The 14,997-nt window shown below is 40.1% G+C and overlaps 2 protein-coding genes across 2 annotated transcripts; one reads left to right on the top strand and one right to left on the bottom strand.

Moving 5' to 3' along the window:
• The first annotated feature begins 1,106 nt into the window (after nucleotides 1–1,106).
• Nucleotides 1,107–4,311, top strand: rps10 (ribosomal protein S10). The gene is made up of 6 exons (XM_086199994.1): nucleotides 1,107–1,243; nucleotides 1,683–1,832; nucleotides 2,415–2,589; nucleotides 3,716–3,793; nucleotides 3,923–3,978; nucleotides 4,219–4,311. Exons 2-6 carry the CDS (start codon nucleotides 1,683–1,685, stop codon nucleotides 4,258–4,260), a joined length of 501 nt encoding a protein of 166 aa, XP_086056120.1. The 5' UTR covers nucleotides 1,107–1,243; the 3' UTR covers nucleotides 4,261–4,311.
• Nucleotides 4,312–4,322: 11 nt separating this feature from the next.
• nudt3b (nudix (nucleoside diphosphate linked moiety X)-type motif 3b) lies at nucleotides 4,323–14,347 on the bottom strand. The gene is made up of 5 exons (XM_086199993.1): nucleotides 14,045–14,347; nucleotides 11,838–11,948; nucleotides 9,011–9,055; nucleotides 8,835–8,919; nucleotides 4,323–8,526 (listed from the first exon to the last, which is right to left on the bottom strand). Exons 1-5 carry the CDS (start codon nucleotides 14,141–14,143, stop codon nucleotides 8,330–8,332), a joined length of 537 nt encoding a protein of 178 aa, XP_086056119.1. The 5' UTR covers nucleotides 14,144–14,347; the 3' UTR covers nucleotides 4,323–8,329.
• Between the last annotated feature and the right edge of the window lie 650 nt (nucleotides 14,348–14,997).

Raw genomic sequence — 14,997 nt, 5'->3', positions numbered from 1 at the left:
AAACTAATGGTCACAAAATTTAACAAATCTGAGGAGAATAGTTCTCCCTTGTGGCCTCAGAAAATATATGTCTTTCTTTCTGTGCAATAAATTGATGAAGACATAAACAGCCTCCATGGCCACTCCAGGACCCCGTAGTTAAATGTGTAAAGATGAACCTAAATTCAGGCTTGCAACACCAAACTGAGTTACTGATTAGAAAACAGAGGACTTAATGAGATACATGAGCATATCTAAATGAGTTTAATCAAAATATGACATGTTTATTTGAAAAATAAATTATGCCTAGTGAAAGAATAAAGTACCCCTGGGGAAATGGACTTTTATAATACAATTTATATTCGGCTTAAAACTGAGTTTTACTGTCACACAGAAAATTGTTCACTATGACTTTACTGATAATACGATCAAATTTCTGCATTTTAAATGTAAGCATTGGTTGATTTTCTCTGAATTTCCCTTTAATTTTAATATCTTTTATTTTTAACTGTTGGTCAGACAACATACCAACAATGTAAACAATACAAAACAGTCCAACAAAACAAAAATGTGAGTAAAAATGTGAGACAAATGTGATTGTATTCCTTTATTATTTATTTTGTAGCTTGGACAAATACAGTTTTTCTCAATTGTTTACACACAACTACAGGTACTTCAGACACAATGACCACAACATGTAACTCATGCACCAACCCCCCTGAACCAATTCTGGTAAACTACAAGCACAATTTCTGCTTTACACTGAAATTGCAGTGCTAAAACGTACTTTTTCCCCCTCAAAACAATACACACAATTCTCCACATTTGGCAAACTTTAATATGGAATGATGCAAGCAGTGATTAGTCACAGTCTTATTTTCTTAGCAGGCTGCAGATCTTAATAGATCTTTTATATATCGGTTATGTAGCAATGCTTCATAAAAAGGGGGGAGAAAAAAGGAAACCAATTCCTGTATTTTTTAAGTACAAGAAAGTAAGAGGAAAGCAAAACAAGTGAAATTAAACACAAAATAATAACAGATTATTAAATGAAAATGGTTTTAAAAATGCTAGAATGTGAAATTAAAATTGCCTGTAAATGAAAGCAAAACAGCTGCCCAGTTGAGTCAAGGTAAGACCCTGTCAGTGACCACCCCACACCAGCAGGTGGCGACACATTTCTGCAGGCCCGGAGTGCGAGGATAAAGCTTCCTGATCAACAACAGTCGTTCCTTCCGGCTCCGGTCCCCTATCAAGTGGAAAGGTAAAGGCAATTCTGGCGTGTAAATCTAAATACATCTTCGACATCTGGAGTGCTAATTAACATCTGTGTTCAACATATAATGAATGTTGATATCTTGATGGCGTAGGTGAACATATTTCTGTAACAAATACTTCATAATCGCTAATAATTGACGCAGAGTTGAGGAAGACACCCCGGCACTGATGTTAGCAATCGGCTGCCATTTTTCCTGGTTAACACAGGCCGCCTTCGTGAATGTTGGTATTTCTGGCAAAGTGCGTGTATCAGATGAGTAAAATTTGGAAAGAAATGTGATACGTCGTCATATAAACGCTCGAGCAAAAGCTTTTCAGCAGTCAGTCGCAAAGTATAGCCTTCAGTAGGCTAAGAGGCTAGTTAGCATGCTAGCTTGGCAGTCATATGTAGAATAGGCTGATATATATCCCGGCTTTAATTCCAGATGCTGATGCCCAAGAAGAATCGCATTGCTATCTATGAGCTCCTCTTCAAGGAGGGAGTCATGGTGGCCAAAAAAGATGTCCACCTGGCCAAGCATCCCGAGCTTGCTGACAAGAATGTGCCCAACCTTCATGTGATGAAAGCGATGCAGGTGAGAAACTGTGGCATCACGATGGTCTTTGAGTCCAGACGGTAAAGATGCTAATTGCTGAATGAGCTGGTTGGTGCTTGTATTCGGAAGGTCTATCCCTTGACCACATTGGTCTCAGATATTAGGAGAGGCTTCTGCTTTAAAGAGAATCGTGACTTTGACTTTGCAATGGTGATGTGCCTCATTGATATGTAGCTCATTTAATAGAAGAATTGAACTGCGCTCAAAACTCTCCATGATTATTAAATGAATTTAGACTGATTTCTTCCTATGTTGCACCCAGAGGTCATGCAGTTTTGTTGAAGCTAAACATATTTTTGTATGTGATTGCCATGAGTATACAGTATCATCTTTATCTTTCTTGTGGGGTAGAATGCATCTTCTTGTATTGTAAAATATTATCCCTTTTCAGAGATTTGATTAATAGTCATGTCATTCTGTCAATGTAAATAATAATTTTACAATTTTCCAAGAATTTACAATTTGTTGTATAAATAAAACAAATCTTACATGACTATTTTATCTCTATTCTTTGACAAGCCTATCATACCTGTCTACATAATGTGTGTTCTTCCCCTCCAGTCCTTGAAGTCCTGTGGGTATGTAAAGGAGCAATTTGCCTGGCGTCACTTCTATTGGTACCTCACCAATGAAGGTATTCAGTACCTGAGAGACTTCCTCCACCTTCCCTCTGAGATCGTGCCCGCCACCCTGCGTCGCCAGACCCGCCCTGAGACCGCAAGGCCCAGGCCCAAGGGTAAGCTGTCAAAAATGCCTTTTTTTTTTTCTTTTTTAAATTGGAAGGTTATCAGCTGGACTCTTTCCTCAAATGCCACAGTGGTGAGAAAAATGGTAGGAAATTGAAATGTATGACATTTGAGGAAATGAGTATAACTGATAACATCTGTTCATCAGCTCAGAGGAGCAGAGCAGCCCATGTTTTCCTGGTCTCGGCGTCATAAGTGAAGATGAGATGTTCCTGAAACAAAATACTGGAGCTTTTCAGAGTTGTTCCCTCCTTCAACCTGATGTTTTCAGTTAAAAAAAGTGACACGTGACTCCATCTTTAAGGGTGCATGGCTGAAGTTGGGCAGCTGCAGCAGTTTTTAATTTTCACATTTTCAATATCAAGTCTTACTGTTCACTTGAATATTTGAAATGGAATACAATGTTAGTGGCTTACTCAGACATGGGGTAGTAATGTACTCTGAGGTCACTACGGAGGCTTTGATTTTTAGAAACATTGACTCTTGTTTGATCAACGGAAGCCTTTGCTGTAATAATTGATAAAGAATAGTGATGCATAGTGTTGGGAGACGAGCATTGAGCGTGCCACACTTGACAAACTGCACTCTTCTAACCGGATAGAAACTCTATTTAAATTAACAAATGACAGCAGAGGAAAAATGATGTTGAGAGGAGTTGAAGTTGTAGTTTTAGGTCAGTTGGACCTCAAAAGTTATTTGCTAATGTGAGCTGGCATGCCTGAGCATTGACCTTCATTTCCTGACTACGTGTCCCTTTGCCACAAAGAGTAAAGAGTAAGAGTGTTGCTTCAGTTGAAATGTGGTCCTGTAGAATCTGGCATCTTCGGAAAATCAAGTGCTTTTGAGTTTCATGCTGTGAAAGACAAAATTGCGATTTTTACTTTCCAGCAACGCGTTCTGCAATCATCTTTTTTCTCTAAACTGTGTGAAATTCCTCAGTCAGGTCAGAGATCTGCATAAAGGGGTCCCACTGGACACCTTTTTAACACCTACCTCCTCTATAAAGCCAGACCCTTTTTAAGTGAAGAGCAAAGCAACTGTTACAAAGTTGGTAGGATTTTTCTTTTAGCCACGGTGGAACATGAGCCATCATTCATGTCATCTTTATCTCTGCAGGAACGGAAGGAGACAGGCCTGCCCGCCTCAACCGTGGAGAGTCTGACAGAGATGCTTACAGGCGATCTGCTGCACCTCGTATGTACACTGCTGCTAGTACCTGGCTTACGTGGTCTCCAAAGAGCGACTTACAGATTTTGTCGAACAGCTTTCATTTTGTTTCTAGAGATTAGTTCCTGAAGTTGACGATGTCATTTTTCCTTTCAGCCGGTGCTGACAAGAAAGCAGAAGCCGGTGCCGGAGCTGCCACAGAGTTCCAGTTTGTAAGTCACGCTGCTGATTCTCAGTTTTATATTGTCACTGATGTCATATCAGTGACATCATACCATCATGAATTTTAGCTTTCCCAGAGAGTAACGTATCTTTAGTAATTTTACAATGGAAGACAAATGTTCAGTATTCCTCGCTACATCAGTTTGCATGCAAGTCCAGCGAGGGTAATTTAATAAGCTTAATGTAGAAATGAAAATTTGCATACTGAAAAAAAAACATTTCTTTTCCAGAGGGGCGGCTTTGGACGCGGCAGAGGACAGCAGCCTCAGTAAATTTTACTCATTTTCTGTACAATAAAGAAAATTAAAAAAATACAACTACCATTGCTGAGTGTTTATTGTGAGATGATTCCTTTAATTAGTCAGATCCACATCAGTCCAGCTATTGGTACTACATCAAACACCCTCAAAGATCACATAACCTTTTAAAAACAGAAACAGGAAACCCAAATATGTCAGTAATCCAAAGCCTTATGTAATCAAATAAACCCTTTGTACAAAGTTACTTACATGGATGCAAGCAATGACACAGGCCTGAATGTGAAATACTGGTGTTTATTTATTGGCACATTTATATTACAATCTTCAGTCTTCTCACACTGGTTTCATTCCACAGTCCCAAATGACGAGAGGAAAAACTCCAGTGACACATACCTTGTTGAACGCAATTACAAGTATGCAACTTCAAGGCTGAGGTTGACGGCTGGGAAGTGCGTGTGTTCTAATTTTTCTATTACACGTTTAGAGGGAAACCGTTTCAATAGTATTCAAGTCATGGCCAAAGAATGTGCTAATCAGGGAAACAAAATATTACAGTCCTCTACTGCTTTGGGACAAGATCTCAATATTTTATTTTTGGCCACAAGATGGGGCCAGTTGCAAAAGCATTGTACACATCACCTTTGGTTAATTCAGGGACAGCATTCATCTGCTGCCCCAGTTCTCCATTTATTTTAACCAACGTCATAGAAAAGGGCCATTTTAAAATCAAACCTCCAGGTAGAGAAGGTAGACAAGCCTGCTCCCGCACAGCTTACATGGAAACATTTACTTCATAAGTTACCTCCTGAACTGCAGTCTAAGTCGCTCTACTTATGAACTGCCTGTATTTCTTGAGTTAGGGAGCAGTTTAACAAAAAAAAAAAAAAAACCACTTTTTACTGATCAAAGCCAAAGTGTGACCCCTGGCTGTAAGGGTGTCATGTTGACTATATACAAGATATTAGCTTGTCAAAAACACAACATATTAAAGAACAGAAAAAAAAAATGGATCAGGAACAAGTGGATATGAATTAAGTCACTGGCTGATACTTGTGATTGTACTCCTCACATGTATTCTGACAGTACCACTCACCCACATCAACGCTCTATTAAATCATTACCAATTACTCAGTTTGGCTTTATCTTCCCGCCACTTACAGGTCGATGTCCTCAACACCTAAATGCACATTTAGATGAAGTCGTAAAGGTCTATTAAACATGGCATGCCAGATAGCGTAGGTCATAAACTAAGACCTTGGCCACCACGCCTTTCCGATACACAGCAATAAAGTCTGTTCAAAGTCTAAAAGCGTTGTGAATGAAGCTTTAGACTGCATTCGTTACCCTGTACTGTTATTCAGAAAGTCTGTCAAATTCAGTCGTTAGCTCGGGCCGGTAAGGCTGTGACCAAAGAATAAAGTGGCCGATGAGGAATCTGTACAAAGTTCTATTTACTAGGACTGGGCTGCCTCCTTTGACAAGAGAAAACCTGAAAGACAGTCACCACCTCTTAACAACCGCTGTCATCACTTAGAGCGCCTCCCAAGAGGAGCTTTCACTGCTCAGTGTCTGCTTGCTCCTCACATTCCGGATGGCTGAAAGATGACATTGGAGATTTCTGTCCATATCCAAATATAAAAAGACTTGCTGAGCTGTCGCACATTTTTTCTATCCAGGATAAACTGTTTTTTGTCGTTAGCATTCAACAGCTATTAAGTCCCAGAAGTTACAGTCAGACCTTTATATGACAGTTGATAAGACAGTCCCTGATACACTCAGAGATGATTATCTTGATAGAACCACAGATAGCTAGCATCTTGCATGTCGTTGTTGTGTGCTCAACTTAACCATTACAGTTTAAATCTCTTCACAAGTAAAAAACAACAACAAAAAAAGCTCTAGTAAACATAGCATGCTATTAAAGTTAGCAGCTAGCTAGCAAGTGAAGCAGTCAGGCTTTTTAACCTTGAAAACGTACAATATTTCACTCAGAACTGGTGGGTTTAAAATAAGGTCCATATAAGAGTGAATGGTGTTCTTTAATTCATACAGTGGAAAGAAACCTGACTTGTTAACCATGCTGATGTTCTGTTGAATATGTAAGTCAGCATTGGTTTGCTAATGCTAATAAGCTAAATCAACTTCATTGCTCCCAAGTGGTTAACAAAAAAAAAACAGTTAATATTAAATATGGACAGAAACCTACAGTATCACGCTTTAGATTTGGAGAGGGAAAGAAAACTCTATAATATACATCAGGCAAGCTTGAAAAGAACTTCAGGCTTGCTAATTTGTAAACCAGAGTAGTGGTTTGAACACTGTCGCTGTACTACATCTCATATCATGGCCAGAATCAAACCAACAAACAAAAAAACAAAACCAGAGCAGTAAACACTTACTGTCACAAATTTGTTTTGGTCTACAGAAAGGATTTTGAGAATATTCTGTTGCAAGTGGGCTCTTGAATTTCAGTCACATCCCTTGTTCTTCAGCCTCAGATCTAACGTCTGCTATCTCAAGAAGTAAACAGCTCCAACAGCCAGCGCCACGATTTCAGTTCTTCCAGCCTCAGTTTAAATGACATGTAGCACTCACAGACGTGTAAGAGGTGTTTTGTCATTTGTACTCTCACCTTTGATCTATACAGAAATAAACAATTTACAATAAAAACCTCTTACATGCTATCTACAGCGTCTCCAGTTTCACAGTATTGAGCCAGCTGCCTAGTGACGCAGCTCAGCCAAAGAGACTTTTGCCAGACATTAGAGAGAAAAAAACAAACAACAAAAAACAAACAGAAATCTAGTATCCAAAAGCATTTTACATGTTAAAAACAAGGTCTCAAACTGTACAAGGCTTGTTTGTTCTGCATCTTGCCAAAGACAGCATAGTAGATTTTATTACTTTCAATGTCAATCAGGTGTTTTGAGTGTTTTTGGGGATGCAGATTAAATACTAAAGGAGGAAGGGTTTAAAAAAAAAAAAAATCATGACCGTAATGAAAAGTGCCTACTAAAGTCACCTGTGCTATGTTACCAACACAATGTAAACAATTGCTTTTAACCAGACTAAATGTGAATAGAACAGGAAATTGGTTTTAATAACTTAGGTGATATGTGCTGATGTGATTTAGAAATTTACTACTTCTACCCTCTCAGTATGTGGAGGAAGACTTTTCAGTCACAGGAGAGCATTTTATAAGAAAACAAAAAAATGCTTAAAAAAAAGGAGGTGAAGACACTAAGGAGAAGATGATTCATTTTACATTATATGGTGACATTCTTTCACTCTTTCTTTACAGTGATATGCTCTGTTCAAGAGTGAAGCCTGTAGTGCTTGGCTAGCTTCCCAAATGAGAGAAACACGCTTGACACTTAATTGAAAGAATATCTTGAAACTCTATCATTGACATTAACAACCATGATAAGGGGGAAAACGAAGAGAATCCAAAAGACCTCAGCTCAAGTCTGTTGCAGTCTGCGTCGGGTCACCCGAGCGAGTGAGACGACATAATGGTGCTCATGCAAGACAAGTCACTTCTCACAACTCTGTCCTTTCAGATACACGGAACATTTCCTTTCCTTTTAACAGGGGAGGGAGTACACTAATGGGCACATTCATTCACAGAAAAGATAACAGAAAATGGAGGAGACGCTAAAAGGACCACCAAAAGCCTTCAGTTTAAGCACTAAGTATACACTTTTACATTACAACAGTAAAAAGTAGTTCTTGCATTCAATAAACGCCCCACTGAGGGTGCGTTAAGTAAAGAGAAAGAGGGGAGCAAGGGAACGTTTCATGCAATTGTCAGTAAAAAGAAAAAAAGAAGGGTCAAAAATTACATTTACAAAGTGATGCAGACTATTCACCCAACACTTGTCATCAAGTCTGTGCCACAGTTCTGGCACAAAGGAGTTGGCAAGGCAAACCATGTTATTGAGACGAAGAGAAGAGAAGAGAAGAGAAGAGAAGAGAAGAGAAGAGAAGAGAAGAGAAGAGAAAGGAGAGAAGAGAAAGGAGAGAACAAGTAAGAGCGCAAGTGGTGGCGAAAAGCTCCAGGGGGTTTCAGTTATGGTTTTAGTTATCTGATACCCGAGACAGAGCTCTGATTGATGCTGTAGGTAGGGGAGAGGTCCCCACTTATCGTGGCCACCAAAGGTGTTCCATTACTGGTCAGGCAACTATCCTGGAGAGCCTCGAAGTAGGTGGCCTGCACAGGCTTGTGACACTGCAACAATTGTATGGCATCGTCTATTTTAAACCATTCCCTTTTTCTCCCTGTTGACAGAACAAGAGACCATTGTGAAACAAGTTAAGACAAGAGAGACAACAGAGAACAAAAGTATTATGGAAAGCAGTTTTGGACTACTTGTCAGTGCTGTAGAGAACACTGAAGGGGAAAATCACAAGGGCAGAAACAAGCTGGTGATGTAATCTCCCCCAACAATCCTACAGAAATATCAGTGCACTGTAATATCACTAAAGTCTGGGGGAAAACAAGGATTTATATAGCTACAGACACCATGTGACAGCCTGAGAACTTAGTCCATATGATCTCCTTTGACAAGTAAACAAGTGCTCTTTACCAATGTTGACTGAGTCCTCCCAGTCCTCCAGCACCTCTGTTACAATAAGAACGTAGACATAGGTTCTGTGTTTCCTCTCTTGGTTCTGTGGGGGAGGGGGAATTGTCCTTTTACATCTCATTTACAAACAGCATGTTGACATTTAAAGCCCAAAAAGCAAATGAATAGCAGCTCACCTCAAAAACGCCAACTAAGCGACCTAGAGTCCCCTTCACGCCAGCCTGTAAATTAATAAAACAAATAACATAAGTCACAGGACACAATTCTGATGGACAACTAAGGACCAGCTAATGAGCAACATGTGGAAATTGTCTGTCTGTTTATCTTTGATCTGTCAGCTGTCAGATAAAGGTCTGATCTGTTTATCTCTATCTCTAATGACTCAACAACTGTTCATTCCATCTACGTCAAACCCGGCATTGCAAGCACCCTGAGGAGTGCAGTGCCGAGTTTGAGGGTCTGGGTCCTGAAATGACAGAGCTTTGAGATGACAAGATTTTGTAGATTTTTGATGCCGTCTGTATGTATTTTGTGCTTAAAGTCAGATCAGAGTTGGAGATAGTCAGAGAGCTATCGGGATGTCACACCACCCTTGGCCTCGCTGCTCAAACAACAAGCACCGGGAGGGATGATGACGACACTGGGCATGTGGTAATGTCATTACAAGGTCAGGGATCAAAGTAAGAGTCCGGAGAGCCAAGTGGTCACACAAAACCTCAACTTAACAAGGACTTTGAACAAGTTTCTTAGAAGTAGAAGATGGTAGGAATTCCCAATGCTAAACTGTCATATAGTCAATTATTTAATTCTGAACATTTCCTCTATTTACAGTATGCAGTGGCAGGCAGCTTTGGACTTAATGAAACACAGTGAAGTCTAAATTAAGAGCCATTACGATGCGTACTTTACAGACACAAATTCATTTTGATTAAGATGAACGTCAAGCTTTGGGTTCCATCATCACGTTGGACTGATATCTCCCATCTCAATCAATACCTTCTGTCCAAATGAACTTCATACATAAAGAAATAATCTAAATACCTTCTAATTTTTCATGGCTAGAAGTTCAAATTCTATTTTGCAGTGCATTCTCTGATTCTTTGCAATGATTCCATTGCCATTACATCTAATTCAATCAATGGAAAGACTGACTTGGGTTTGATTTTCTAAATTGTGGAAACCACAGAAAGTTTAGTGGAAATGAGGTTTTTAAAACTGCACCTGAAATCCACGGTGCAAATAATGATTAATCCATCGCTCACTTTCTCAAATCTTCTCAGTCATTTGAAATGAATCATCATTTGAATCATCATCAAATTTTCATCATCATTATTGATTAATAAAAAACGCTGTTTGAGAATACGTTCATAAATTAACCAATTGTTGGCATTTCAAATTACACAGCTGCCATGGCAAGATCTCTGAGAGGTGAATAGGTCAAGTTTAGATTCAGAGCAAAGCCCCCTACTGGAATCTTTGCTGCTTCTTCAGGTTCCAGTTTCAGTCTATAAATATATGTTGACTCCACACACGGCACTGTGGTGTCAGTGTTGCACTTTTTGGGCCTCCAGCAAGATCATGTGGTAAAGCACAGGCCCGCCACTGGAAGCACCACAGATGTGTCAGTGATTAAATAATAGGCCAAACGTCAACGTGTATGTTTTATGAGATGGAGCCCATCTCAAGCATTTATGTAACTGATAAGACGCCTTGGCATCATCCTGGAAGAAGTTGTACGACACCGAGGCTGCATTTCGAGTTATGCAATGCTGTCCTGTGTCTTCATCTTGCAGGGTCAGGTTGTGTGAGTACTGAGCATGAGCAGAGATTACAGACAGCCAGACAGACAAAAGAGCCCTCTTAAACCTTTGGCCTGCTCCTGAGTGATGTTTCTTCACTGATGTCCCTGGAAAAACTCCAAACCAATAAGCATAAGAAATCACTCACTACTCATATGGTCATCAGAATAGGCTTGTCAGGATTAGGATATGCCCTGTTACAACAGAGTCCAATAAGAGGCTTAGGAAGCCAGAGTACGTGGTGATGCATGAAGTATGTTTCTCAATGTGGCTTTCTGGCACTTTTAACAAACCTCAGTAGTGATGCGATATTGCTTTTGACCCTCTGGAAATGTGTTGGCAGGCTGAAAAGTCCTGTAACTGCCAGAGCTACCAAACAGTAGGAGCCAGGATAGGAGATGATATCAGCATCGGTCATTGTGAAGGATCACAAACACACACACACATACAGAATAGGCTTTATAAGGCCGGTGACCCGCCAGCAACTGACAGCCGGGTGAGATTCAGAGGGTTCAATGGCCCATCACCATTCTGTTCAAAAAAGCTGACATGATGGACAGCATGTACACTCCAGGGATATGTGGTTTCAGTGATGGATGTAGGTGGTATAAGCTGGAAATTGATTTCCAGTGAGTTTCAGAGTGGTTTACTAATTGCTACCAATCCAAGACCACACATACAAACACTTTTCCCTTGAAAATGCCTTTGTAAAATGACTACTGGTACACAAATGATTTATCTGAACCCACTAAGAAAGGAAAGCTGATTATTTTCTCTCATTTGCTGTATTTGTAGCAATGACAAACTGAAGTACAGCTGCTGGTTAGCTAATGTTCAATCTCAGTGTGTGACCTCCCTTGACACTGAAACACTGCTTTGTAACATGAAGCTATGATACAGCTTACATGTTGCTAGGCTCTCTTACTCTCTGTCCATTCAAACAGGATGACTGCATTGAGGAATTAGGCCTAGTGTTAAATGGAGCCATGATTTAATAGAAAAGAAACACAGGCATCTTTAAGCTCTTAGCCTGGCTACAAACAAAGACTAGAAAGGCAAGGTTCTACATATATGTTTCAGTAACAAGGGTCAAAGAAAGTTTTCCAGAGCACCTTTCACAGTCTACACAGGAAGGCTAATAAGAAATTTTCAAATGGGACCAGCTACATAATAGCATCCAGAAAATACACAAAACAAAACCTACCTCTTCACAAACTTCCCGAGCTGCAGCAACATTGGGCTCCTCCTCAGGCTCCATTCCTCCTCCCGGAACTATCCACTTATCAGGATGTCGACTACTGCTCACCAGCAGAACCTGCAAATCATAACATCATTGGTTAAGCATAGAAGTCTGAAAGACACTTAGATGCTGCTCACACAATGCAAGGTTTGTCGTCTGAACAGGATATTCAGTTAGCGAAGTATGACAACAGAAGAGCTGAATGGTTATATGTGTAAACAGCTGTTGAGTAAGCTTCAGAAGTCTATCAAGCAATCACTGTGGTGAACATTAAAATATTCACAGTATAAGGAGAGTATTCAAATATCAATACCAAATATTTGCAGTATGGGTCTTCTGGCCAGAGGATGTTTATTCAACCACCCAAATAAGCATCCATAAACTTGCATAAAACACCACTCTAGGATCCTCAGTATTATTAAAATAAGCTGTCTGGGAGAATCGTGGTTTCCCCCACTAACTTGTATGATGAACAAAGACAGGTGAATCAAATGAAAGCTATATGCTATCACTGTTCAACTGCAATCAGAAATGTAGCTGGCTGCATGTTGGAACTTCCTAGTTCATTTGAGACAGCATCTCCTGAATGTGAACATCACTGGTACAAGGAGAAAACAGTGGCGTGTAAACCCACCTCCCCGTGGCATTTAAGCCGCCTCTCGCTAACATTTCACACCAGGCCAAAGCAACAAACGTCATAAGTGTTTTTTTATAGCAGCGGATACGAGACCATACTCTGTTGTCAAGAACATGGCTTTTAAGCTTATGTTCAAAGTCCTCATCTTACTACAAGTACAGTACAATTCAAGTACAGCAAATGTTAAATGCCACACTTTAAAAGGATATCTAATCTTTTGTTCAAGTACTTAAATATTTGATTTAATGAACTTAATGAATTTTACTCTTTTATGAGTAGTAATAAGTGTGGTTGTGTTAACTGACTCTGTCTTCAAGAAAAACAGAGCTCTAGTTTAACAAATGCTATTTTAAATTTAGTGTAATTTGTCTAAATTAACCAAAAACATAGGAAATCCTGATTCACAACCAAGGTACATATCAAACAGGGGTTGTTGTGTGCAGTAACACTAAACTCTAATAAGCAGATTGCATCTTCTTTCTCTCTCTCCTTTTTTCTGAATTATGGTGAGTTCTTTGTGTCAACAATCTGCTAGAGAAAAACGGAGGCTTGGCCATGTGTCAAATCTGGTAGACTACAGCCTGGTAAAAGTTTTTCTACGTGCTGATCATACTGATGGGTTTCCTATCACCAGTATATGACATAAACAGTTCGGGCCTCTGCTTTGACCACAATGAGTAATGACTTTAGTCCCATCTCGTCTCCCCTGTGGTAAAACGTTCCTATTCAAAGACATCTTTGTGCGTGTTATTGACTTGACATTAACTTCCCAAGGCTACGTTTAGATTTCGAATCGGAGCTCACGCCGGTGTTATTGGTTATGTGTTAAAATACGTGGTAACCAAAATAATTTCGCTTGCCATCATGATTCAGATTTAAGATTTTTTTTTTAAATAAAACAAATGTTAACGCTCAGTAAAAAAGGAAACCCGGTAAGCACACGATTGTGTCGTGAATACTGCGTGTTATGCGCGTTAAGCCAGCCGGGTCTCGCTCCCAGTGGTGTCTTGTGGCTAAAGCTAGCCAAACTAACACGCCGATGTTTAGCTAGCAATACCAGTTGCCTCAACGCTAACGCAGGAGCTCCCCAATTTCTCCGTAACATGATCAGATGATTATATTAGAGAAACATTTTAGAAAGCTCAACAAATATCTAGTTTCAACCAGTTCATCAGTTTGTCACAGCCAGTGCTGTGGGCTGTGGTCGCTGGCCGATAACCGGCTGCCAAAGGCATAGGCACAGCTGGTTAGCAAGGTAAAGTTAGCAATAGCGAGAAGCTAACAGGTTGAGTTCTAGCTGTTATCCACACAGCTAAAGAAGCTTACATAACACTTGCGAAAGTATGAGCTAAAAACTAACGACAATTTACAATGTTTGTTGACAACATGAAGCTACTAAAAAGAAACGACTTAGACTCAAACACTGGTTTAAAAACCACACCTCTGTTGATGAATTTATTGATAAGGCAACTGAAAGCACCCACAGCTGCTAATGTTAGCTCGGCCTGCCAGACAGCAACATCACCGGACTCACCTCCTCCTCCGTCTCGCTCCTGAAGCACAGACAGGCGGCCCGTTTCTTGTAGCCATCCCCGTCGTACGTCCGGGTTTGGTTTGACTTGAGCTTCATCATTTCGCGGACACAAAAGTTCAAAAGTACAGCTAAGTTTACCACTTGTAAAGATGGTGATTTAGACGCTAAGTCCTCCTCCGGGGAACCTCGGCGTTTACTTAATAGAAATAACTTCTTCTTCGCTTCATTTTCACAAACCTCGGCACATCTACGGCACAGTCGCCATTACAAGGAACCGCTACGCCCCCAACGTAATTAATGCTTTACCAGCTCGGCGAGCGTAAGAAAATCACCTATCTGACGCTGTAGAATGAGGGCAGCGGATATGGGGAAAACGCAACACCGCGCCGTTACTGGAGTGAGCCGGTGTAGGAAACGAGCACTTTTTGGTTCTAACAAGCTTGAAAAGGCCACTTGTTTGAGGTTGATTATGAATATTAACCACACTTTGAATAATTTAAATGTACTGTGTTATTCACGCAGTGCATGGAAAATCAGTGATGCAGGGTTTGATGTAGGTTTGAGTCATCAGTTTCAGCACCGCAGATAATGGACAGCGCCAGCTTAATATTTAAAAAAAACCTTGATCTTATTATTTGAGCATTTCACAATGAGGTTATCCCTCAGACACGAACTTGACAAGAGTTAAATAACTGCTGAACCCTATACAGTATATCAACTGATGACTACAAAATCTGGTCTCGGTCTGATGAGGGATACGGCCATTTTCAGTATTGAATATTGACGCCCTGTTACGTCATTGCTCAGTTGAGTAGGTGGGCAGCTTTGTATATGGGAAGTATTATCTTTAAACCAACGACACCCAACTCCATCTACGTGAAACCGCGCCAAGCAAGGTTTTTTATAACTTGGTAACTATGCAGAAGGAAAAGTATCAATTGAGATTTTCGAAT

Source organism: Aulostomus chinensis, chromosome 3 (assembly GCF_037954235.1).
Source record: "Aulostomus chinensis isolate RoL2024-O1b breed Wild chromosome 3, RoL_Achi_v1.0, whole genome shotgun sequence".
NCBI lineage: Eukaryota > Metazoa > Chordata > Actinopteri > Syngnathiformes > Aulostomidae > Aulostomus > Aulostomus chinensis.
The sequence above is the reverse complement of the archived record's forward strand: the minus strand, read 5'-3'. Positions and strand labels throughout refer to the sequence as shown.